The sequence below is a fragment of the Tenebrio molitor genome, chromosome 5 (genome assembly GCF_963966145.1).
Source record: "Tenebrio molitor chromosome 5, icTenMoli1.1, whole genome shotgun sequence".
Taxonomy (NCBI): domain Eukaryota; kingdom Metazoa; phylum Arthropoda; class Insecta; order Coleoptera; family Tenebrionidae; genus Tenebrio; species Tenebrio molitor.
In genome coordinates, this window is record NC_091050.1 from 16,043,733 (window position 1) to 16,069,232 (window position 25,500).

Here is a 25,500-nt window from a genome sequence, read left to right on the forward strand (position 1 = left end):
ACTCAATTTTTGTACAAGTGTTTAATGTACAAGTATACTATATAGTCAACGTAAACAATAACTATGATTCTCTACAACGAAATTAGTTTAATCTTGTAAAAAATAACGTTAATCAGCTAAATTACTCCACGCTGCACCCCACATTGTACTATTGCTGTCGCTAAACCAAACCCGGTTAATTTACGTTGGTCCGAGGCGAACGAAACCTAACCTAACCTAACTTGAGGGTAGACAATGCAGAAATCTGTATCGAGTAAAAGTAATGTGGTGAGGCAGATAAAATTATATTGCTTATTTCAAATAAAATTTCACACAATACACAAATAATGGATAAATATACATTCATAATATATTAATAAAATCTTAATAGTAAGAATATATTACTAAATAACATATATGACTGTACAGTGATTTTAAATCAAGAAACATAACTTAAAAACCGACTTAACTTTACTTTAAAGCTTATAGAACAATTTATAAGGTTTAAAATAAAATTTTTGTACTCAACAGATTACAATAACCGATGTTACGATTAGACGCCGCGGATTCGCGGCCACATTGACAGTTTTTGTTACAGTGATGCATGCTTCGAAGGCAAAATTCATGAGTGTTTTTTAACGTCACCGTTATCGACCGGTCTCCTGTAGAAGTGACGGAATTGATTGCCGTATCTACAGTAAAATTTTCATAATTAAATGTTCAAAAAAGTTCAGATATTTGTTTAAGGCCACTGTTAACAATTGGAACTCTTGTTCCCACAAATAACATCACCTCTGACGAGATATGATTGATTGTTTAGTCACATCGATCGCGTTCTCGTTCCCGATTGATCGGAACGAGCAGTACAGTACGAAACGACACACTTTCGACTATCCTAACTCGACTATGACACAATCGCCGTCGTTAAATTAAAACAAAATGCTTGAGTATTCAATTTCAAAAGAAAATGCAGATTACTGTTTTGTTCTACTATCTATAATTCTCTCTCCGTTTCGTGCGGGTCGCGGACCGACCCCTCGCGCCTCCTCTTCTTCGCTCTTCCTTCTCACTGGTCGTCCGGCTCGAGGAGTCGCTCCGCGGTCCTTGGATCAAAGCAAAGCGAACCAAAAAGAAGGAAGAAAAAAAAAACGAAAACAACTCGTGTAAAAATACCGGTTTCTTTCTATTCATCATTTTTTAAATAAAGCTCTCGGTAACTTTTCATAAGCGGGATAGAATACTTTTTCTGTATTTACTTAATAAAAAATATGTACTATTTTACCTACATATTTACACTGATCCGTGTTCGTAATGTGACCGATACATTACCAGGTCGGCAGAAAAGCGAACTCTCCGAAATAAAAGACATGAATGAAGAAAACAACGATCCTGGCAACAATCCTTCGAGGAACTTTTCGCTACGTATTGGGCGGTGAATGGTTGTTCTGTATACTGGCGGTGAGGTTTGCGGGGCCGTTTACTTGCGACACACTACTGTTATACGGATGATTGGAATTACACAGCACTGTATACACATTGTCCATTTTGCTCAACTTCTCGAAGAACGGTATCAGATCCAGAAGCTCCGAGTCGCTCATGTCGTCGAACCACGACGCCACCGGCACCTGCACAGACACAAATTAGATCGGTGGCCGTTCGCGCCGCAGCGCAACTTACAGCGTTGTCTGGATGGAATATGTAGGAAGCGGGCGAATTGTCCACGATCACGATCTGCTGCAGCTCCCGCCCCAGCTTGTTCAAGTCCTTCACGTAGTTACCCCTGTAGAAGACGCAGCTCTCCCGGAAGAGGCGCGACCGGAAGACGCCCCACTGGTCCAGCAGGTCGGCCACGGGATCGGCGTACTTGGCCAGCGACGCCGTGAACAACACGCACTCGTACAGCTCGCCCATCCGTCGCAGGAAGTCGTCCACGTGCGGCCTCTTCAGAACGTACACCTGGTGAACCGTCCCGTCGATCTCGACGGGCACCACGAAGTCGGCGTTGCTAATCGGCTGAAACATCACGTCTTCAGTGGAATTTTTACTAAACTGCACGACAGATTCGACGATACGTACCGTTGCCGGATTCCGCACTCGACACACTTACAAACTGCAATTTTGAATCCGGGCCGAAACGGAATTTGGAAAATAATTTTGCCAAAAATGGCTCGCGCATCATTTAATCACCCGGTCGGTTCATCTGCCGGATTTTAAATCCTCAGAGACGTGCTAGGAGTGCTTCTGGTTCGGCCCACGGGTGCATACCCACCGCGACTGTTCAGTCCTCCGTCCGCATCGCTGCCATGGAATTTTTTTAACTAATCTTCGATAAAACCATGAAATTCCAGTTTGCCATTAAACGAGGCCAGTTTATTGTTCGCGAAATTATGGTCAGAATCGCAATACTGTTATCGTGGTTATCAGCGCCGAACCAAAAACATAAATATTGTACTGTGATTACACGTTTGGAAATTAAACAGTTTGTTTGTAAATGGATTATTATGTTCGCTTTTTAAGAAAGGCTGATTTGTCACCGTTCCCAAACGATTTTTTGGGGGATTCGTGAAACAATCCCCGAATCGTTAATTTCGATTCAAATTTAATTGATTTGTGGAATTTCAAGGTTCCCTTCTGCGAATTTATATTTAACGCGAAATGTGGCAAATCAATAAAATTACCCGTCGCCAAAATTATGGTGTGACGCGTTTGGTAAAAATACATAAAAAATGTAAACAAGCATCTGCGACGAAGACTTGACAAATAAAATTTTGAACGAGCACAAACACGACTTTTCTTCATCATCGATCGATCTGTTTATTTTTTTTATTTTCGCCCGGACTCGAAGGGCTGCGGTGCCGACCGGTGACACCTCTTCGGTCCGATTCGTGTCCAATTGGAATTTTCTGGCGAAACCGCAAAATCTAATTGAACGAAACGTCAAATCGAAAAAATTCATAATTTTATGGACTCAACGAGGCTCTTGTTAGCAACAATCGGTCGTGGGAGGTCATAAAAACCCGTCTTGTTTTTCTATTAAACGCATTTTCTGTTTTATTTTTATCGATGGTAATTAACTGCGCAAACAATATGCAAAGTCTACTTGCAATAATTAATTCGAGATGATGGAAAACGCAAAAACACAAAGAATTTTATTCACAAGAGTGAAATGCACATTTTATGTAAAAAAATTCGATCAATGGATGCGTGGGTGCAGTCAACTTTTCACACAAAGTAATTTGTTCATCATTCATGAATGGAACCCAATAAGTGAGCCACTTGACAGTGTCAAAAGCGTGAAGCTTTTTGATCGGTGAAGCGTCGGCGGCGTCCCGACGTCATCCGTCTGTTTACTATGGCCTGTCAAAGACATGAATGAATCGTGCTCTCGCAGCGCTTTTTTGCACCGTAACATTACACAATCGGAATGTACAGGCCAATGTCGGTAATTTTTTAATCCCCAAGGTCTCCATTAATTTCGAATTACCACGCAATTTGTCGTTGAGAGAAAATATTTTTTAAAAATTTGACGTTACCGTGGGCTATCCGTCATAATAAACGTCAACAGCCACTGCTCTCAACATGATAAAACAAAATAAGCCCATATCACTCGATGAGACGTGCACTGGGGGCCCCGTCCGCATACCTTGAAACTGCTGTGAACGAGCGTCTCATCTAAGTCTATCACCATGCATTTTTTGTGCATGTCTTGGTGTCGGACGGGCGGTAGGAGGTATGTACAACTGCTGCCCGCGTTGTACTGGTTGCCGTCGACGCACTGCTCGGGGCTCGGCTTCTTCGCGCTCTTCCGGCCCAGACAGCAGAACAGCGACCGAAGGAAGCCCCGATTAGCCTTCTTATTATTGGTCGGTGGTATTTTCTCCTCTGATATGTCATTTTCGGTTCTCGGGAGGGTTCCTGCGGACAAACGTCAACCGTCAGGGAAAGTCGTCTCGATCGAATCGGCGGCGGATGCGAAAAATGTGAAAGCTCTTGACAGCTCGCCTCATCCTAAGGAGGTCATGAAAAGGTGTGGAATGCAACGCGATTTGCATAGGCGGTGGACGCGAAATGCGACTGTTGAGACGCAAATTTGCGAAGAATTCGAAAAATTAACGTCCAATCCCAGGGTCGAGCTCAAGGTTAGCTGGTCCAGGCTCGGCGCCTAGCATCTTGTTTACCGTGCATCCAACACGCCTACTTGATGCGGCGATTTCCCGTCGGACGCGCTTCCTGAGGACTGGCGGCGGCGGAGCGGCGGTGCCGGGCCCCGGGCCGTCCAGCCGTGCGAACAGGTGCAGTCTCGCCTTATCTAATGGGATCTGTCACCGATTATTTACCTTTTTCGGGAGGATAACTGTTTAACTGCTCGTCGTCCCTTGACACTTGAGTGATAATGGACGATGCGTCCATTTAAACATTTGTTGGGTCCCTCGGTCGCTTATCGGTACGCCCAATTGTCCCGAACACAACATGCACTATAATAAATAATCTTTTAACACCTTTGCAAAATGGCAGATGCTGTTTTCGCTTTAACACTCACTGCCACGCGGTCACTGCTTTACCGACGTGGCCGACACACTGCCTCCGACCGCCAAATTCAAACCGCACTCGCCCAAACACCGCATTCCAACCCGATCTCCGACAATACGCACAAACTCACCTTTCCCGCACCTTATCGCACAACAAAAACCACATTTTTCAGTTCAGACTGCTTCCGGGGACGACCGATTCCGTCCGCCATTTTGAATTTCCAGACGCCGCAATAAAAACGCCAGCGGTTTCTTACAATTTATTATTAAAATTTCTTTACGTACAAACAATTTAGAAAGCGCCTCCTAATTATTATCCGTTAGTAACCTCTCTCTTATCTTAAACTAACTAAAATGGCAAACGACACCTGCTTATTTACAAATATACTCGGTACAATGACACTCGAAACTTGTAAATTTCATAATTTATAATACATTTTGGCCTTGCATGACAATAAAATATGGTTTCTGTTTTAAAATATTTTATCACAAGTCAATTTGTTACGTACACTAGATCGTTAACCTAAAGAAAGTCCGTTTGAAAAATCATTTGTTCTTTAGTGTCCTCTGTTGTCGTTTCAAGGCCCTCCCGAAGAAAATGCCGACGACGAATATCGACCCCACTACCATGAAAAACATCAAAAAGAAATAATGTTTGGCGGGCGACGAGACCACTTGCTTGTACAGTTCGTGGAAATCGCCGGGAGGGGGCGCCACCTGAAAATTCATTACCGACACTCTTTCAAATTGAAACGCTCCAAACAACTCACCTGTGCGGCATTCTCGTACATTTTCAGTCTTTTGGTCAACATGTCCTTGCACTCCGGCGACAGTTGATTATTACTATTATCCATCGTTATCTTCAAACATTTTATACCTGAAACAAAAATTACCTAAATGACGATCTGATCGTTGGCACGATTGCGACAGAACCGGTCTTGCCAACTTGACAGGTGCAAGTAATCAGTTCTGCACGTTCTTACGTCTTCCGTTTCCTTGAGGCACATCTTTGCAAAACGTCAACAGATCCAGAGCGCAAACTTGTTGCAAGAGAGGGTCGACCTGGATGTCCGCTTGAGATTCTTCGATCATGTTCGCAACTTCGACTTTACACTCGGGCGTCATTATCCGATTGTCCATGAGCGCGTTCTTGAGGCACTCTTCGGTCTTGCCGGAATCGTCCTCGTTCGTTTTGCAGATCGTCTCCAACTCGTTCTTGCAGACGACTCGAATCAGAGGGTTGAGACTGACGTCGAGCGCCTGTTCCCGCAAGATGTACACCATCTCGCTCTCGCACTTGTGCGACAGCACCCCTTTCTTGAACGACGCCTTCAGACACTTGATCATGGCGCCGTTCAGATCTCTGCCATGATTGGTACTCATAACGCTCGCGCAGAATTTATTCATGTCCATCTTGCAGTTCTCCTGCAGGGCGGGATTCAGTTGGTAGTTCGAGTTTTGCTCGACCATCCTGTGCACGACTATGGATCGACACTTCTTGCTGAAGCCCTTTTGGTCCTTGTTGGTTTTGAGGCAGTCGAGGACCGTCTCGCGATCGTGGTGCGAGCAGAACTGGTCGATGGCGTCGGCGCACATCGTGATCAACGCGTAATCGATCGAGTTGTCGTCGATTTCTTGTCGTTTCACTTTGAACACTTCTTGTTCGCAGCGATCGCTCAGCTTCTCGCGCACGGTCTGGAGGCACTCGAGCACTTGGGCGTTGCCGTGCTCCACGTTGGGACAGTGCGTCTTGATGTCTGTCGCACAAGCGGTCTTCAGCTTCGGGTCGAAGTCGATGTTCTCGCGCTGCTGCAACAACTGGGCCTTCAGCTGCTGCCGGCACTCTTTCGGCACGGCGCTCTTGAACCCGCTGACCGTGTCGTTGGTAACCTTCTCGCTCAGACACGTCACCACTTCGCTCTTGGTCCGAGCTTTGCCGCAGAATCTCATCGCGAAGTGCTTGCAAGCCACCTTGAACTTGTACGTGAACCTGTAGTCCTTCAGAGAGATGATCTGGAAGTGCTCGATGCTGACCCGGCACGACGGGTTGGTCTTCACGGAGGGGTCGTTCTTGTGCGAGATGAGACACTCCATGATGTCGCCTTCGTCGTTCTTCTGCTCGGAGCCGCACAGCGTCTCCATCTCTTTGCGGCAGTTTTGCATTATGTACGGGTTCAGCTCGGCGTGTTGGGCTTCGGCTTCAGTGAACGACTCCACTGCCACCCTGCACTTCTCGCTCAAGTCGTCGAAGTTCTTCTGCAAACACATCATCTCTTCGCCTCGTCGAGTCTTGTCGAAACACAACATGGCCAAGTCGTCCAGACACACCTCTTCGATTTCCGGTTGCAAGTCGACGCTGATGGCTCGCTGCCTCATCACCCTCTGGATCTGTTGCAGGCAGCTCGTCTTGATCTTGAGCTTCTCGTCGGTGGGGTAGGCGTGTCTGTACAGACAGGGAAGGACTTGGGGCTCGTAGGTGGGCTGCTCCTTCTGTCCCTCCTCCCAGCTGGGGCTGGCGTGGCACAGTTTGGTGGCGTCATCCTTGCACGCCCTGTACAGCTTGGGATCCAGTTTGAAGTCGCGCGCTACGAAGTACTGGATCTGGATGAGGGCGTCTTCGCACTCTTCCGTCATGTGATCGGCGCCGATGTTATCCATCAGGCAGGACATGACGCGAGCGTCGCCCCCTTTGATGTCGCGACAGACCGACTTGACGACGGGATAGCAGGCCTGGTGCAGGACGGGGTCCACTCGCCAGTCCTCGCCGGCGTCGGTCTCCTTCACTAGACTCTCGAGCTGCAAATTTTACCAAATTTAAAAAACCAAAATCTCTACTTCGGACACTTACGGCTCTCAAACAGGTGTCTCTCAGCCTGTTCTGCAAATTCTTGAATCTGGCGTGGTCCATCAGACAGTGAATCGTCTTCCCTCCGGCTTCGAATCCCGCGCAGTACTTCCGGATCTCGTCGCTGCAACCGTCGACTATCTCGGGAGAGAGACTGAAGTCCTCCATCAGCATCTTCCTGTGCTCCACCAGCTCCGCCTCGCAATCCGGATCGACTTTGGTACCGTTCTTGGCGATGTTCTCCAGGCAGAGCAGGATCTGGGCCAGTCGGATGTTTTTGTCGCTCGAGGTCTGTCTCCTGCAGTGGGTCTTCCTGATGTCGTCCTTGCAGGCCCTCATCAATCCCCTGCTGACCTTGTAGTCTTGAGAGATGAGTTTCTGCCTCTTCACCAGCTGTTTGTGACACTCTGACGTCAGCCGATCTTGCGGCTGTTCCATCAGACAGGTGAAGACGCGACCGCTACCGACCGGCAACTGTTGGCAGTACCTCCGGTGGTCCTCCACGCAGGCCATGTACAGTTGTCTGTCCAGTTTAATGCTCTCCGCTTGGAGTTCTGACAGTTTGAACACTTCGCGCTTGCAGTCGTCTCTGACGTTGAGGATGTTGGTTTGGAGGCACGTTACGGTCTGGAACTGGTTCCACGAGGGGCCGTCGATGCGGCCGCACTGTAAACTGTCGATGTCTTCTTTGCAGTGTTGGAGAAAGTTGGAAATCCAGCGGTAGTCTTGGAAAGCCACATTTTCCAACCTCAAAATAACACTGTTGCAGTTGCCGCTCTGTACTTTGTCTTTGTTGTTGACTATGCATTTTAGATATTCGCCCTCCACAGATGTGTCGCAGTTTAACAACGGCAAATCGTTCGAACAGTACCGACTCAGGAAATCTCTGACGCGGTCGTTTTTGATCAATTCACTCGTGTGCTTCCAAACTACATTCTGACATTCGTACTTGAGAGTGGACAGTCTCGCAGGATTGAGAGATTGGAGACATTCCAAGATTAAAATATCATCGTTTTCGCTTAAATTATTGCAAATAACTTTTACTTCGCCGCATGCCGGGTCGTCCACTATGGATTTTGGTGCGTCTCTCTTGTGTCGAGACAGTAAAGAGTTGGCCGGAAACCCAACTTCACTTCTTAAACACAACACCGCTGTTACTAACCCCAAAAAACACAAACTATCAAGTGCGCACATTTCATGTGGTGATTAGGTTTCGGTACGAATTATTGCTTTCTCACACCTTCCCCTAGGAAATGCTCACGGCTTATCAACGACAAACAAATAATCACATCCGATGTTGTTATCGCCGGTACAACAAATAAAAAAATAAAAATGGACACACACAACGTCTCAAACGTCACTTTTGACAGCTATCAAAACAACACATGACACATAAAAAAGATTAAAGATCGTGGTGCCAACATGGCGGCTCTACATTTTAACACGCACAACAAGCCCACAAATACCGGGTGATTTTAAATTATTGTGACTTTTCAATATGATATAAACATAGGCGTCCTCGCCTATTTGACACAATTTATTAATACATAAAATGTCAAAATGACGTACGTACGCCAATGTGTTGATGAAGGTATCAAGTTTGCCAAAATAATTTATGAAAAATGTTCCCAACTTAAGAAAAAAAGTCACAATCATTTAAAATTAAAATCACCCGGTATTAGAAAAATGAAACAGTTGTTTGACACTGACAAATAAAAAATCAGAACTAATCTAGACGGTCTTAACACAGCGAAAAATAGGTGTCCGCGATTTTTCTGCACAGCAGTGTAGCTATGTAATAGGGATCGAGATACTGTCGCGAGCAAAAAAAAACTGGTCCTCAAAATCATGCTTTGACACAACAGAATGTGCTCCATTGTAAAACGGTCATAAATATCATAACCTATCATCATGTTGTATGACATTAATTGCCATTTTTTTCTAATTTTTTGACACTTTGTTGAAATGGGCATAATCAAGCAGGGGCATTTTTTAAATTTGTGACAATTTAACCAAATTTTGAAATGACATTGACGACCAGAATTTTTTGCTCGCGACAGTAGCTTTATGAATTGTATTTTGGGTTGCATTTTTATCTGGACAATAACAGATATACCTAAAAGATTACCTAAAAGTAGTCACTTTCGGCTTAAAAAAGAATGCTGGCTGGGAATTAACGAATTCAGTGATGTAAAAAAAGAATTTTGATATTATAGGGTCACAAATGGGGCCACTTTGGAGAAACTACGTACCTTTAAATAATTGCGTTAACAAAAAATTTGACATTTATTCTGTAACTGCTCCGCTAAATTTTAAAGGACGTTAAATTAAGTTGTCGTAGCAATCCAGCAATAACCAATCACTAATCAGGGCTTGAAATTTCAAAGGACGCTAAAATTTTAACGCCCCTTTAAAAATTACAGAATACGCCATAATTTTTATTGTTTGTAATTCTTCAATGTCTCCCTTTTCTTCAGCCGTAAATTGACATCACCAATTCACTAAAGTTGATAATGATAACATAAATTTTAACCTCACTTTTGTCGACATGGGTGACGGTGAAGCATTTCCAAATTTTTTCTACTCAAAGGAGCCGCTGTCAGATAATGTCAATTTAATTAAGCTAAAAGATGGGAAACAAGACAAGTTCTATTGGATGCTTTCACTTGACAATGGTCTCCAACAAAGTGAGCAACAAACATCCGGACACTCAGCTTTGGGGCCATACGACGATAACGACAGTAAGTCAGTAAATGAAGATTTTGCCTTCACTAATTTCGATTTACAGCTGAAATGCTAGACTGTTGCGATTTGGAAGACAACTATGAAATCAATCCAACCAAGTCAGGGAAATTCATCACTTCATTTTATGTTCCCACGTAATTACCTATTTCACACTTTTTGAATATTTTTTCAATGGTTTAATTTCAGTCAACTACATTCCGTGATAATTGGACCGCGAGGCTCAAAACTAAAGAAATTACAAGACAACACCAACACTCTGGTCAAAGTGCCAAGACCAAATGAAGAGCCGATAATTAAAATAACAGGACACAGCGAGCGTAGCGTTGCTTCTGCCCGCACTCAAATAGCCCTTCTTGCACTTGCAAGGCGCGAAAAGCTATCAATAACTCATTTTGTATCGATTCCCGTTTATTCAGACAGTATTAAAAAGAATTTTCTTAAATTCAAAGACGACGTCCTCGGGGCTCCCCCAATCAGGGGCGTTGACGAGACGATCTTCCAGAAAGTCGAGAAATTTCATCTGACAATAGTAACCTTGACGCTTCTAGACGACAAAGAAGTCGAGGAGGCCAAACAGCTGTTGAGTAAATGTCAGAATAGCGTTCAAAAATTTTTTTCAAATAAAAAACCGAATATCGTCTTGAAAGGAATAGAGATCATGAACGACGATCCGAGCGAAGTGGACGTTTTGTACGGCAAAGTGTGTCTGGATAGTAGAGAAGATGTGGAAAGTCTTCAGGAAGCGGCGGATGAAATTCTAGACGTCTTTTACAGAAATGGTACTCGCGAGGGAAATATGATGAAATAGAATTACGAGCGAAATGTTGTAGGTCTGGTCAGGAAACAGTTCGACAACGTCAAGCTACACGTGACCTTGATGAACTCCCTCTTCCGTAAAAGCGACGGATTACAAAAGAGCAAAGACAGCGAAACGAAGAAAAGAGAATCGTTCGACGCCAGTTTCATCTTAGACAAGTACAAGGATTACTACTTTGGCAAAACCGTTCTTGACAACATTCATCTGTCAATAAGATTCACTTCTACTCAGACGGGATATTATCAGTCAGTCGGAACAATTAACCTTTAATGTTGTCAAAATAGAATTTCTGTTGGTTTGATGCAATTTTTCATGTCTTATCAAATTGTTTCTCCTGGTAAAGCCTCTTCCACAATCCTTGCAGACAAACAGAAAATTTCTGGTGTGTGTCCAATTCCTTCACTCCTTCAGTATGAAAACTACGCTTACATTGGCCACACTGATACAACCGCCGTGAAGTATGCCGTAACCTATGCACCTAATCCACTACCGTGGTCCACTATGCGACCTGTAACTATTTAAAACTATTAAAATGGCGCTTTTGTGCCCAAAAACAACCATCTCTTGCCGCAGCATCCACAAACTCCCGTCATGTGCCCTCCGTGGCCTGTCTCATGAACCCGTTTGGCATGAAAAGTTGAAAATCTTTTATGGCAAATTTCACATTTTCACTTTTCAAACCAAAATGCCTCGCTTGGTGCCCCCTCAACTGCGAACTGCTCTTAAAGCGCAATCTACAGACGGAACACAAGTGGGGCCTCTCGCCTGTGTGTTTTCGTAAGTGTAGTTGGAGGGAGGTCTGCGCGGCGAATTTGTCCCCGCAGACGAGGCAAGCCAATAAGTCCGCTTTGGTGTGAATCTTGAGATGGGTTTGCAGAGTATCCACTGCAACTAATCTGGAATCAATTCGAGTGATTGCGCTTTTATAGTACCAACAAGTACCCTTTGCCACAGTAGGAGCAAAGGTAGGGTTTACCTAACAGGTACGTTTTTGCATGTTTTGCGATGACGCTTTTTATCAAAAAGCATCTGTAACAAGTGTTACACATGTATAAATTTGTGTTGGTATGTCGGGACTGGTGCGCCTCAAGTTTTGGCTCGTCGTGAAAGATTTCTCGCACGAGTTGCACTTGTGGCCTTTGGAAAAACTAGACTATTATGTCCCAACACTTTCAAAAAAACTCACGCTTGTGTCTCTGAAGTTGCCTAGTAAAGGCATTTTTCTAGTAAAAGTCTTATTGCATTATGTAACACGTGATGTGAGACTCATCACTGATAGGGGATGTTGTCGTAGAGTCGATGGTAGAAAATCTTCTAATTCGTCGTCTATTTCAGCGCTCGATAGTCCTCTTAAAAATTTGTCTGCTGCTTTGCATTTCTTCTTGAAGTTGTAAGTGTCGACCAATTTTTGCACATTAGACCATCTTTGGTAAAAATCTGTAATTTTGGGAAGCAGTTAGATCGAAAAACGGGTCACGAGTCAAGGTGGTACCGAAAGAGAAGTACACTGAGACAACATGGTCCCAACGAGACCATCCTTATACAAAAAGATTTTTTTATCGTCTAGTTCATTCAAACAAGTGCGACAACGGTTCGAATACTGTTCCAGTGTTGTTTTCATCTTGAAAATAATTATAGACCAAAGTTGAGGTTAGGTCCTGCAATAATCTAATAAATATTTATTTCGAACTAATGCCCATTTATAAAAGAATGAGATTAATTTAATGTGATTAGATTTGATTTAAAAATTAAGAACGCCAGTTATCTCGTATATATCGTAGGAAAATAAAGTCCGAAATATACAGTATGTCCAATAACAATAGAATAGAAGACATTTTTTTGACATTTAAATACTTTTCGTCACGAAATTGAAACAAGTTAAAAATAGTGACATATCATGAAAAGAATGTACATATTTCAAAATTAGTAGATATATGTCGCATAGACTACTTGAAATGTAAATTGCCCTATTTTTAAAGTAAACGTGTTGATAAAAATATTAAAATGCAAGACGCTCGGTCACGTTACAATATGTATCAACTTTATGGTCAATATTGGCTAGTTAAGTGGTACATTAGAAAGAACACTTTGAATTATTCAGGTGTATTCATGTTTAACGAGAAATGTTACGGTTTGTGTAAATCTGGAGTGGAAAGTTGTATTAATTGTCTGGGTGTTGCTTGGAAAGAATTATTATTTACAGTTTTGTAATAACACCGGTGCAATAAAAATTAATTTAAATTTTGTTCTGGGTGTGTCCGTGTCGAATACTTGATGTCCATTGCCCCGACAGCAGACGTCGGTAAGAAGTGGCATTTAAATTTACTCGTAATCAGAACCAAAGCCGGCTTCCAGGTAATTTCCAAGTATTATGAGCCGTAAATATTCGTTTCTGACCGCAACTCTGATTATAATAATATCCAAGGAAGTAGATAATTCTGGTTATCGCTCCAGTGTTCTTTTTGCCAGTTTATTTTAACACTTCGCGTTAAAAATAAGCCGCCGCCTCCTGTGGACAATTTAATTCTAACGCAACTCCATCCCTTAGGTTGCCACCCCTGTGTTTTGACAATTGATAAAATGTCACACATGTCACGGTAAATGTCAAATATTTATTTGTAAATTAAAATTGTTTACAACCGTTTCGTAACGGTGTGAATTACCCAACTTAAAATGTTCCTGTGAAAGTACTTAAGAACAAAACCACCCGCTCGTCACAAATCCAACCATGTCGGGAGTGTTTGGTTACAGCCGTGAGGCTGTACGCGTGAAAGTTAAGGTAAATCGGCTATGGAGTCAATTCGTGTGTGAAAACAATTCAAATTTGCAGAAATGTGAAGGGTCGCAACCCCCGGAATTCCGCAAATTCAGCGTGGACCCGCAAATAACCTCTTTCGAGGTCCTGCAGAGCATCTTGGCCAAAGCGTTCGACCTCAAGGGAGATTTTGCGATATGTTACCGGCTGTTCGACGTCAACGGTCACGAGACTTACATGCCTTTGTTGTCAGACTGGGACTTGGACGCCGCATTCCTAAAGTAAATATTCACACCCGAGATTTTTTTTTCTACGTGTGCCATTGCAGAGCTTACAATATGTCAGTGGGTAACAACTCGGAGCCGTGCCTGTGTCTGCGCGTCGACCTCAAGCCGTTTGAAGAGTGCTCGGACGACTGGGAACTCAAACAGAACGTCCCCATAATCACACAGATCCGAACTCCCACATGCCAGGAGGCCAAACCCTCCCCCAGACTCCACGGAATTTTCAATCAGGTGGGCAAAACTCTTAATATGGTACAGAGGGCGTTCAATTTCGGCGAGGACGGGAGCACGTCGCTCCAACCTCCGAGGCCCCCGTTGTCGGATTCAGAGTTTAGGACGTTTCTGGACCCAGTGGGGCAGATAATCTACGCCAAAGAGCTGAGAACTGTCATTTATTTCGGCGGGATAGATCCCGGGTTGAGGTATTTGAAACATTTTTTCTTCAAGGATTCGAAGTGTTTCACACAAGTTTCAGGAAAGTGGTGTGGAAACACTTGTTGAATGTGTACCCCGACGGGATGACGGGGCGGGAGAGGATGGACTATATCAAGAAGAAGGCGGCGGAATACGTCACACTGAGGGAGACGTGGAAGGCGGCGATAGCTCAAGGACCGGTGGCGGGGGAGCTGGCCTACACCACGGGGATGGTGCGGAAAGACGTGCTGCGAACGGACAGACATCACCCGTTTTACGCCGGCAGCGACGACAACCAAAACATTGCCTCGTTATTTAACATTTTGACTACGTAAGTTTGGCGGACCAATCACAACGTGCGAATTGAGTGGCGTATTTGAAAGCGCCAATCGGGAACGAGCGTTCAATAAGATCGTCCAATCCGAACCAGCGTTTTTGGCAGCGCTTTCAAACATTTCCAGCGGTTTCAAATTTGATCATTTTTACAACAGGTATGCACTGAACCACCCCAAAGTGAGCTACTGCCAAGGCATGAGCGACTTGGCATCACCCCTTCTGGTGACGATGAACGACGAAGCCCACGCTTACATCTGCTTCTGCGCCTTGATGCAACGTCTCTGCACCAACTTCATGATCGACGGCATCGCCATGACCCAGAAATTCACCCACTTAGCCGAAGGTCTAATGTACTACGACTCCGAATTTTACAATTACTTGAAACTGCACCAGGTAACTAGATCTAGAAAGATTTCTCAAATACCACGTTTTTGCTTAAGGCCGACGACCTGTTGTTCTGCTACCGTTGGCTCCTCCTTGAAATGAAGCGCGAATTTGCTTTCGAAGACTCGCTAAGGATGCTGGAGGTGTTGTGGAGCTCCCTTCCGGCGGATCCCCCCGACAAAGAACTGAAACTGTTCGACTTACTGTTCCAACCGGTAACAGCGACACCTCCCATCAGCCCCCTCTTGAAGACGCCCCGCGAGAACGCCTACACGAAAGTGTGCGCGTTGCGTCGACAGAGTTCGTCGATTTCCCTCAGCAACTTCACCACGAAGAAAACCGGAATCGTCAAGAGACAAAATCACAGTCTCGACGAGACGATCAGCAAGTCCCGAAACAACATCCTCGACATAAAACTGAAACACCAAAGCCTTGACGACGCCGCCCTCACGCGTCAGAAGATGTCGAAGAGCAACGACACCTCGCCGAGGAATCCAGAGTTGTCGCCGCGAAACGAGCTCAGGCCGAGATCGGTGTCGCCTCTCGAGGCCAAATCGGACTCTTACATACTTCTCAATGGTGTCAACAACAACGCCCGAAAGGCCAATCTCTCGTCGAGCATGACCAGTCTGATCAAGACGACGAAGAAGAGCGGCCACTTTAAAGATCTCAAGGACAGAATAGCCGCCGCGAAGCTGTTCTCATCTTTGGAGCGGCTCGATCACTCGATCAAAGAGGAGGTCGAGAGCAAACCCAAAGGAAAGATGGTGAAGAATCTGAACGAGTTTCTGAACTTCGCCGCCGTCAACAAAAACAAGATCTCGGACAAGTTGGCGAGGATGGGAGGCAGCGTCGGTGACGTTGACAAACCAAAAATCTTACTCACCAAGTCGAGCTTCGATGATTCGGAGAGTTCGGCTCGCACTCGTCACTACTCGTCAACGTCGAACAGCTGCGACGACACCTTCGACGAGTACAGTCCCGACGACTCGCAAGAGTACTTCCCCTTGACGACTTCCGTCACGAGGGAGTTGCGACTGGAGTTGGAGAATCTCGACAGGAAAGTCTTCGGGGATAAGTACATAGAGAGGCTGTCGGAGTCGCCATCTACCGATTGCAGCAGCGAGATGAAGACGGAAAAAGTGGAGGAGCAACCGAAGCAGAGTTTGGAAAAATCGGAGAAAGCGGCGGAAGAAATGACGGAGAAGAGGAAGAGCGACGACATCTTCCTCTGGGAGAACCCTCTCCTGACCAAGACCAGTCCCAGCATGCCGACACCTGACGAACAAGCCGACATAGAGTACGACAACGAGATGCCCACGCTAGTCAACGAGGTGTCCGCCAAGAAGACGGTCACTCCGATCAAGGTGATCAATTCGACAGCGAAGCTCGTCAAGGAGGTGGTCAGGGAGAAGGTGGAGGAGAAGGAGGAGGAGGTTCCGAGAGTGCCTGTGCCGGTTAACGGGGCGCCGTTGACGAATTCGTGCGAGGAGGTGACAGAGAGCAGCAAAACGTCGGCGCTACTCCCGCCCCCCAACGAGTTCGGCGGCGGCAACCCCTTCCTCATGTTCTTGTGCATCACGGTCTTGTTGCAACACAGGGATCACATTATCAGTAAAGGTATGGACTATAACGAGATGGCAATGCATTTTGACAAGATGGTAAGGAAGCATCACGTGACTAGGGTACTGAATCAGGCCAGGCAAATGTACGCCAGGTACATCAAACAACACACCATAGCTCAACAGAAACAGGACTGTTAAGAAAGATCGATCTTTTTATTTATTATGTACGCTGTGATATTTTCGGTTCTTTTATTTATTTTCTAATTTTAGGTGGATTGTGCCTAGTACTTAATAGGTTCAGGGTGATCACTCACTGTTCTCGTTCCTAAAAATATTACAACTAAGACCCACTCGTGTTTATTTTTTTACATGTTACATGATCAGTCGAAATATTTTTCGGAAAATTCTCCAATTTGAGTTGCTTCAATGCAGATTGTGTTGGTTTGTTGGGAACGAGGCGACTTGAATTGCATTTTAAGTTAGCATTTATGAACGAGATGACTTCCAAAAAAAGCCAATTAATGACGAGTCATTCCCATAACATATTTTTTATCTCGAAGCACCAAGTGCGCCATAGGCGGCGCGGTTGTTACATGTTTTGTCTTGAATTACCGTTACGTGACGCCTATGAGGCCGCATACCATAGCATACCTGCACATACATCAGAAGGGTACTGTAAAATCCTTCAGCAGCAATACATTAACATAAACAGAATTTGAATTTATTGTCGATTATGGTTTCCTTCTCGATTCGAATTGAGTTCCACGATGATAATAAAGTAATGATTCAATAGAGCGGTGTTTTATTTTGTAGAAATGGGTTCCGAAGGGGAGATGTTGGTGTGGCAACGGCGGACTTTGGTACGTCAGCGAAGTGTGGCAACGCCGCGGAATTTTTAAATTCTAAAGTTGGCGCCGTTCACCGCGATCAGGTTGTCAAACTTTCACACCGAATTTTTCCAAAATAAACATTATCCGTCAGGAAAACACGGCAAAAAAGGCAACAGCAATGTGCAATTCGAGAATCTCACCTGAACTGATGTGAGAGCCGTGGAAAAGTGGCCGAAACAGTGGAGGAAAAACAGCCGATCGTGACCATAACCTCAAAAAATAAGACGCTGTCATTACAATAAAAATTGATTTTTTTCGTCTATTTTTCAATAAGTATTGTTAAATATGACTTTAATTTAACCAACCAACAATGTGGCCAGTGCTGTTGGATATGACAAAAGAAGAATCCATGCAAAGTTTGAGGAATTTAGGTATTTATGCAAATCCACATAAGCGACAGAAAGCGAGCACGGTTTTTCAGAATTAGAAGCATATGCCCATCTGGTGTCCGCGCTGCGCGCACAAGGTCCCCTCAACCCTGACAAACGCAAACTCCTCAAAGATACTAGTCAAGTGCTGAACATCCCCCAGGACCGACACAAAGCGGAAATCCGCAGGGCCGTGAACGACGAGAGACTCAACACAATTGCATATCAGTAAGTCCAAAGACGACCTCCGATTCGCATCTTGTAAATCAAGAAATTCCAGTGTCACCGGTTTGACTGAGTCATTGGAGGACTGGGCGCAGGAGGGGCGTAGATGCGTCCCGCTCATCCCGAGACTGGCGCCCCAAACGGCGTACTCGGCCATAGCGGACGAGGCCGCGGAGACGGCCAACCAAACCAACAAACAACTACCCCATCCGGCATGCACCGAGCGGAAAAGACCACCGTCGCAGCCCACGCTGCAAATGATGCCCGAAACCAGCAAGGGGGCCTCGTTTCGGGTCCCAGAAACGCCGAAAAGCGATGACAACAAAAAACGGAAAATGCCGATTTGCACGGAAAACAGCAGTTTAGCGCAGCACCTGCTGGGGCCCCCCAAGATGAGCCGGACGCAGCAAATCTACAGGCACGTTATTCAAATTTTGTAATTTAGGATCTCAGTACGCTTCGAATTTTTTTCTTAAATTGTGAAACAAAAAACAGCGCGTAGCCTACTGTGATTTCGAGTTTTTATGGGTTTTTAATTTTTTGAAAAACTTGCAGGCAGAGGACGAAAAGTGGCTTGATGAAGGAGCAAATGAAGTTGAAGCCTCAGCCGACCAAGCTCCCGTTCGCACCTCTGCTGCAGTCGTCCAACGGACCGAAGATCAACGTCGTCCAGAACGTGGTGGTCCCGGCCCCCGGCGGAGAGGAGACCATCGAGCAGATCCAGAACGAGATCAACAGCTACTCAGTACAAAAGACGGAAGCACAGGCAGCGAGCTGTTCGAACGAGAACCAAGCGCCCCGCCCCAAGCTTCTCACCCCCTCAAAACCCTCCCCCAATTTAACCTTCAAACACATAACTACCGCGAGCGCACCGGGTCCTAGTGATTTCCAACAAAAAACTGTGAAAATGTGCCCCAAGAAGACCATCGCTAAACCGGGGACTCCCCTAGGTCAGAAGTTGATCGTCGTCTCTAACGCTCAAACGATCCAGAGCAGTAGTATTTTACAAAAGACATTGTCAATACCTCTGGTGAAGAATATATCGGTGAAAAATTTCGAAAAGTTTAAAATCGTCACGACCAGTTCACCGCAAATCGTCACTGCCACCAACAATATCAATTCCTTGAAACACAAAGTCGTCACGGTCAAGACCAATCCCACGACTAAGAAGGTGATTCCCCTGTCTCTGATCAACTCAAAAGGTGGGATCAAGGTGCTACCAATAGGCGGAAAAATCGTGGGGAAAACTACGACCACCACGACATCGCCGCCCCTGTACATAGTGAACACGATGGGACACAAGACGATAATGACGCCTCAACCCGTCGTCACGGAGAGTCCGGCGAGTCCCAGCAAAGAAAACGGCAAGTCTTCAGTGTTGGGAGACATCTTGAAGGCGTCGGGAGTGACCACGGACGATTTCGACGCCCAAATAGAAGAATTCCGAATTCCCAACAATCACCTGATGGACGCGGAGGCGAGAGAACAAGTGGAGGAGGAAGAACACAACAATGACAAGGAAGATTTTATCATTCTCCGTAAGTATTTTGCGTTTTTGACAAGAGGGACGGTCGTAACGGCACGTTTCAGATGAAGGCGAAGAATTCGTGGAACGAGCCGAAGCGAAAAGTGACAGTACAAAAGAAAACGAATTGGAACAGTTTTCGAACGCCGAAGTCGTGACCAACGACAGTGAAACAGTGATTTTGCAAGTTCAGAATTCTGAATTGACGAGTGTTGGTGATGCCGGTAACTGATATTTATTTATTTTCTAATTTATTATTATTATTATTAAATTAATTAACCCGTTGATCTTTTTTAATTAGATGCACTAGTTAATCTTTTGTACATTATCTATATTTTATCGGACATGTTTTGCTCAATAAATGTTCAACCGTTTTATTTTGTGTTGCCGAAAGTTCGTGGTTTATGTATAAATTTTGTATATTTTAAACCATTTTATTGGAAATTTTGTACATACCTAGGTGACGTAGTTAAAACAAATTGACTAAATATATTCTGTACCTTTAAATAAAACCAACTTTTATTCCAACCTTACTTTTATTACACTGACTCACTGAGGTTAGGTCACGTGATCTGATCACGTGCGGTTTTCGGTCACGTGCCGGTTGCAGATATCTGCAGCGAGAGGTTTGTATTTAGGACAAGAAAAATGTTTATTTTTATGTCTAACAAAAATAGAATTTTCAAACCTCGTTATCGTTTGTCGTGTTACGTGTTAATCAGGTCGTTGGTTAAATTCTCCACACTTTAGTTTTTCGGTTCAAAAGTTCAGTCGAGTGACAGACTGAGACTCCTAGATCTGAGACTGACATAAATAGGACATAACCTCACATTTTCATATGTCCTTGTTATGACATTGTTGCTTGAACTTTTAAATTTGGTGCAAAAATAGCCGACCGACCGTCCGAGTGCGATGACGGGGACCAAAAGGTAAGTAAACATTTTTCTAAATCAGTATAAAAAATTAGTGCATGCAGTCGCCTGCCTCGCCAAGGCAGCATGCTCGAGGACAACGTCAATTTGGAACAATTCCTGAAAGTATCAAATTATGAAGACACGGTCCGCCAGTTGGACATTTACTATGGAATGGGTATTAGCTCGGCATCAATAATAACCGCCTCCCTATTTCTCACGGTTTAATTTCAGTCAAGCGCCAACTTTTATTGTATCAGAGCCCCATAACGGGGTTATTTCCCGTACTGTCGACCGACACGAAAATCGGTAGCGTGCGGGACAGCGTGTATTGCGCGGCGGCAGTCTGGGGGCTATACCAAGCCTACCGACGCATCGACGACGACAGGGGCAAGTCCTACGAGCTGGGACAGTCCGCGGTAAAATGTATGCGCGGGATACTCGAATGTTGGATCAAACAAGCCGCGCGTATCGAGCTGTTCAAGAAGAATCAGTGCAACACACACGCGCTACATGTCAAGTTTCATCTGACCACCGGAAACGAGGTGTACTCGGACGACTCCTACAACCACCTTCAGATCGACGTCGTGTCGATCTACTTGCTGTTTTTGGTGCAGATGATTGCGTCAGGAATGCAAATAATCTACACCCAAGTCGGGCTTTGTCGCACAATCACGACGCGAAATTGTATTTTGCATTTGTAGGATGAGGTGGCGTTCGTACAGAACCTGGTTTATTACGTGGAGAGGGCGTACAGGACGCCAGATTTTGGGATGTGGGAAAGGGGCAGTAAGTACAACGATGGCACCCCCGAAATCCACGCCAGTTCGATAGGACTGGCGAAGTCTGCACTGGAAGCCATCAACGGTTGTAACTTGTTCGGGGAAAAGGGGGCTTCTTGGAGCGTCGTCTACGTAGACATCGACGCCCACAATCGCAACAGGAGCATCTTCGAGACTCTCCTCCCTCGGGAGTCAAGCTCCAAAGTAATGTAGTCCGCGTTGACGCGCCCGCCGAGATTATTCAAATGGGGTTTTAGGAGGTCGACGCCGCCCTTTTGTCCACAATTTCCTTCCCCGCTTTCGCCACACACGAAGACTTGTTGTACAACGAGACCAAAAACAACATCGTGAAAAAGTTGAAAGGGAGTTACGGCTTCAAGAGGTTCATTCGCGACGGTTACAAGACCACTCTCGAGGACCGTACAAAGCGATTCTACGAAAAGAGCGAAATCAAAGATTTCGAAAAGGTGGAGTGCGAGTGGCCACTCTTTTACCTCTACATGATAATAGATGGCGTCTTCAAGTCGCTGCCCGATCAGATTTCTGAATATCAGGATCTGTTGAAACACAGGATTTATCTGGATCAAAACGGAGGTGAGAGTTTGAAAGGCACAGAGTACTGCGAATTTTGACAGTTAACAACAAATGTCAAATTTGACAGCTCTCATTAGAATTTGATTTTTTTTTCTTGCAAAAAGCGATCGAATAATATTTTAATATGTTCAAGATCCTGTCATACCGCAGTACTACTATGTCCCGGCAGAAAACTTGGAAAGAGAACGAATCAAACCGAACAATACGTCCAGAAAGGCCACAAGTGAAGGGGGACTGTTCCTATGGAACCAGTCGATGTTCATCTTGGCGCAGTTATTAACAGCAGGACTTTTGCACATCAACGAGCTTGACCCGATACGGAGATATTTGCCGTCGTACAATCGACCGCGAAAAGGCGGAAGATACTCCGCGTTTCAGGTAAAATAAAAAAATTTCATTTCACCAATCATTGAAACACAGTCAATAATATTCACGTAATATTATTGTGCTTTCAGGCGAAGCTCTCCCTTGTAAGTAATATAGAAAAGCTTTCCTCAATTTTGAACAGTCGTTTAATTTATTGTTATTTTTTTTTCTAATTTTGTTGTTTTATTTTGTGCTTCCAGGCCAAACCCTCTATTGTAAGTAACTCGACGTTTTGTATAATGCTAACACCGCCTTCACCACTGACACTTTTTAACCTTGAACGTCATGCTTGAACACGGAATACCCTTCCTATTATTTGTCTGCGTACTGCATGCGTTTCGCCCACATCTCCAAATCATTACGTTCAGTTTTCTCCCTTAGGGCACCGCCACCGACTTGGTGGTCCAGATCGTGCTGATCGCCGAATCGATGCGTCTCCAAGCTATGATGGCAACTTACGGCATCCAGACGCAGACCCCGCACGAAGTCGAGCCGGTCCAGATCTGGTCGTCGACGCAGCTCGTCAAAGTCTACGAGAATCTCGGCGTCAATCACAAACTCAAACTGCAGGGACGTCCGGTCAGACCCATCGGCAGTTTGGGGACCAGTAAAGTAATTTTTGGGGTAATTTTGGCGACCTCTAACGTGTCACTCAGGTTTACAGAGTGTGCGGCGCCACCGTTCTCTGCTATCCTCTCATTTTCGAAGTGTCAGATTTCTACCTGTACAGAGACATGGAACTGTTGATCGACGACATCAAGACTGAGTTGCAGTTTGTGGGGAAGTATTGGAGGCTGTCGGGCAGGCCCACGGTGTGCCTGTTGATCAGAGAGGAACACATGAGGGACCCCCAGTTCAAGAAGATGCTGGATCTGTTGGCCATGTTGAAGAAGGGGTATTGCGACGGCGTCAAGGTCCGAGTCGGACGCTTGCAGAATTTGATTTCGAGTTCCTGCGTTGGTAAGACTGATTCGAGTGGCGCAGTCGTGTTTGATAACAAGGTGTTGTAGAACACTTGGATTTTATGAATGTTTTGGACCAGCCGAATGACACTTTTGTCCAGTTCAAACAATTACAGCACGACTATATAGGTTATCAGAGTTTGACAGATGTCCCTAGAGTTTTGAACTATCACGACGAACTGAAAGACTATTCGGTAAATATTTTGTACGCGTTGAGGCGCAAGTTTTTCGAGTCGTTTTGGCTTTAGCACTTCAAGAAGAAATCTACTCAAGAGATTATCGAGGCCGTCACACATATGGAGAGTCTGTATGCGCGGTGCCAACTCTTCGGAATCTTGTTAAAACGAGAGGGCGCTACGTTCGAGGTGTTCGAGCACACTGTTGAGGATCACCTTCACCATTTGTACCACCAAGCGGGGTGTTTGAGGCATTGGGCCGCAGTGCGCTACACTAGCAGTATGTTATCTCATAACGTAGACTCCATCAGTCCGTTCATCACAGCCGTTCTGGTGCACGGTAAACAGGTCGGTCAAAAATTGTGACGTTTCGCATTGACAAGTATGACATTTCGAATTGACAATTATGACGTTTCAGTTGACAGTTGGCGTGATCGGTCAAAAAGAAACGGTTTTCGACAAACCGATGACCCCAGCTGAGATTCAACACGTTGTCTACAACACCATCCAACCCTACGACGTGATTCAAGCGGTCCTGCAACAAGAAGTGATTCTTTACTGCGGTCGCTTGATCGCCACCAACCCCGAACTGTTCAAGGGAATACTAAAGATACGAGTGGGTTGGGTGTTGGAAGCGATCAAAGTGTATTTGGTGATTTTCGGCGACAAGAGAAAACTCGAGGATCACAGTCCTTACGAGGTGCGACAGTTGCTCTACAAAGTCTTGTCCATCAAAGAGTGGGGAGCCAAAGAAAAGTGAGTCACTGAAGTGGTCACGATTTTGTGCGAATTTTGCATTACAGACTCACTCCGTTTCAAAAGCGACAGCTCGAGGGATGTTTGTGTCGCGTCCCGTCGTCGTTTTATCACGAAGTTTGGGACGTGATGACGAAGACGTCGCAAGGAATCAGAATCATGGGGACGGTTCTCCCGCAACAGCCTACCCTCTCCAATATGGCTCGTTCGGAGCTGACTTTCTCGCTCTTGGTAGAGCAAATGTTGAACTGCCTGCATCAACCGCAATACAGACAGTTGGTGGTGGAGTTGTTGTGTATCGTCTCGACGATCTTGGGGCGAAATCCAGAGTTGACGTTCAGCCAACCTCTGGATCTGGAACAGTTGATCAAAGATGCGGCGTACATGTATTCCAAGGCAAGTGGAGATGTCTGAAGCGTGACGAAAATGACGTGCCTGTTGCAGGATCACAATTTGAAGGATAACGAAATCAAGAATCTGATGGAGGTGCCGTGTATGCAGTCCACGGGGTATCTGGCCAGGGCTGTTGTGAACACGGTCCTGAAAGGTGGACAGCTGAATGATATTGACGAAGGTTGCGAGTCTTGTTTGGTTTCATAAATAGTGAAATGTTACTAGATATTTAAGTTGGCAATAAAAAAGTACTAAAGTTTTGAATGACGTTTATGTTAGGGCTTGTGCAATTCAAAAGTGTCTCAAGGTGATCAAAATATAAAGATAAAATCCCGGCGCATTCGCCATTTTTGGACATATGATAAATATGTAAATGAGAGCATGAAAACACCGAAAAGTAATGGTTAATGGTAATGGTTTGAGTAGTCGATACGTTAGCGGGTTCTCTTTTCCGACCACAATAAATAATATCAGATTCTTATTCCACAGAAAAGTTGTTTTATCGCGGTTAAAGGACGGATGAGCGTCACTATGTTTTCCTTTCAAAAGAGACATTTTCAAGGTAGTGAAAAAATACAAATTAAGTAATCAAGTCGAGTGTGCAACTGGTGGGTTCTTGATTTCTCTTATTCTTTCTTAGATGGAAATTATTTTGAAACGCGTTGCACAAAATTAATTAGGACTAAGCAATATACGGTATTGAGTGCAATTAATAACTTTTTGTTCATTAAAATCTGATCTTGACATTAATCGATCTAAATTCAGATATCTTTCATGGTGTATTGCTGGTTGTCTATCGACAGATAACAATTCCTGCAAGTCTACGATAATAATTTATAAAAACAAATAGTGTTAGACGAAAACATTTAAATATCATTAATGGCCAAATTATCAGCGAA

General features: G+C 44.8%; 6 protein-coding genes across 14 annotated transcripts; 4 read left to right on the plus strand and 2 right to left on the minus strand.

The window, feature by feature from the left end:
• Positions 1-268: 268 nt before the first annotated feature.
• Positions 269-4,614, minus strand: hzg (herzog). Its single transcript, XM_069047258.1, has 4 exons — positions 4,317-4,614; positions 3,623-3,894; positions 1,657-1,992; positions 269-1,604 (listed from the first exon to the last, which is right to left on the minus strand). Exons 1-4 carry the CDS (start codon positions 4,387-4,389, stop codon positions 1,398-1,400), a joined length of 888 nt encoding a protein of 295 aa, XP_068903359.1. The 5' UTR covers positions 4,390-4,614; the 3' UTR covers positions 269-1,397.
• A 141-nt stretch (positions 4,615-4,755) lies between these two features.
• On the minus strand, positions 4,756-8,816 carry Glg1 (golgi glycoprotein 1). The gene is made up of 4 exons (XM_069047207.1): positions 7,357-8,816; positions 5,492-7,304; positions 5,279-5,385; positions 4,756-5,225 (listed from the first exon to the last, which is right to left on the minus strand). Exons 1-4 carry the CDS (start codon positions 8,545-8,547, stop codon positions 5,055-5,057), a joined length of 3,282 nt encoding a protein of 1,093 aa, XP_068903308.1. The 5' UTR covers positions 8,548-8,816; the 3' UTR covers positions 4,756-5,054.
• An 887-nt stretch (positions 8,817-9,703) lies between these two features.
• On the plus strand, positions 9,704-11,216 carry LOC138130646 (activating signal cointegrator 1 complex subunit 1-like). The gene is made up of 4 exons (XM_069047250.1): positions 9,704-10,094; positions 10,142-10,232; positions 10,285-10,877; positions 10,929-11,216. Exons 1-4 carry the CDS (start codon positions 9,902-9,904, stop codon positions 11,183-11,185), a joined length of 1,134 nt encoding a protein of 377 aa, XP_068903351.1. The 5' UTR covers positions 9,704-9,901; the 3' UTR covers positions 11,186-11,216.
• Positions 11,217-11,747: 531 nt separating this feature from the next.
• LOC138130629 (TBC1 domain family member 25) lies at positions 11,748-17,445 on the plus strand. 4 transcript variants are annotated; one of them, XM_069047217.1, is made up of 7 exons: positions 11,748-13,270; positions 13,464-13,694; positions 13,746-13,951; positions 13,999-14,376; positions 14,424-14,699; positions 14,860-15,097; positions 15,145-17,445. In XM_069047217.1, the coding sequence occupies exons 2-7, from the start codon at positions 13,644-13,646 to the stop codon at positions 16,849-16,851; spliced, it is 2,856 nt and encodes a 951-aa protein (XP_068903318.1). In that variant the 5' UTR covers positions 11,748-13,270; positions 13,464-13,643; the 3' UTR covers positions 16,852-17,445. The 4 variants fall into 4 exon arrangements, with proteins under 4 accessions (XP_068903318.1, XP_068903316.1, XP_068903320.1 ...); XM_069047218.1 differs by having other exon boundaries at positions 11,754-11,898; XM_069047215.1 differs by having other exon boundaries at positions 11,748-13,694.
• A 103-nt stretch (positions 17,446-17,548) lies between these two features.
• Positions 17,549-20,189, plus strand: LOC138130637 (BRCA2-interacting transcriptional repressor EMSY). 3 transcript variants are annotated; one of them, XM_069047240.1, is made up of 5 exons: positions 17,549-17,914; positions 17,965-18,139; positions 18,183-18,558; positions 18,696-19,674; positions 19,733-20,189. In XM_069047240.1, exons 1-5 carry the CDS (start codon positions 17,854-17,856, stop codon positions 19,891-19,893), a joined length of 1,752 nt encoding a protein of 583 aa, XP_068903341.1. In that variant the 5' UTR covers positions 17,549-17,853; the 3' UTR covers positions 19,894-20,189. The 3 variants fall into 3 exon arrangements, with proteins under 3 accessions (XP_068903341.1, XP_068903339.1, XP_068903342.1); XM_069047238.1 differs by having other exon boundaries at positions 17,552-17,914; positions 19,727-20,189; XM_069047241.1 differs by having other exon boundaries at positions 17,553-17,914; positions 18,192-18,558; positions 19,727-20,189.
• A 73-nt stretch (positions 20,190-20,262) lies between these two features.
• On the plus strand, positions 20,263-24,861 carry LOC138130625 (probable phosphorylase b kinase regulatory subunit beta). 4 transcript variants are annotated; one of them, XM_069047208.1, is made up of 15 exons: positions 20,263-20,590; positions 20,638-20,750; positions 20,807-21,225; positions 21,277-21,558; positions 21,612-21,948; positions 22,082-22,326; positions 22,404-22,418; positions 22,515-22,529; positions 22,696-22,926; positions 22,971-23,274; positions 23,325-23,470; positions 23,525-23,800; positions 23,871-24,208; positions 24,256-24,604; positions 24,653-24,861. In XM_069047208.1, the coding sequence occupies exons 1-15, from the start codon at positions 20,574-20,576 to the stop codon at positions 24,806-24,808; spliced, it is 3,243 nt and encodes a 1,080-aa protein (XP_068903309.1). In that variant the 5' UTR covers positions 20,263-20,573; the 3' UTR covers positions 24,809-24,861. The 4 variants fall into 4 exon arrangements, with proteins under 4 accessions (XP_068903309.1, XP_068903311.1, XP_068903310.1 ...); XM_069047210.1 differs by lacking the exon at positions 22,515-22,529; XM_069047209.1 differs by lacking the exon at positions 22,404-22,418.
• The last annotated feature ends 639 nt before the right edge of the window (positions 24,862-25,500 follow it).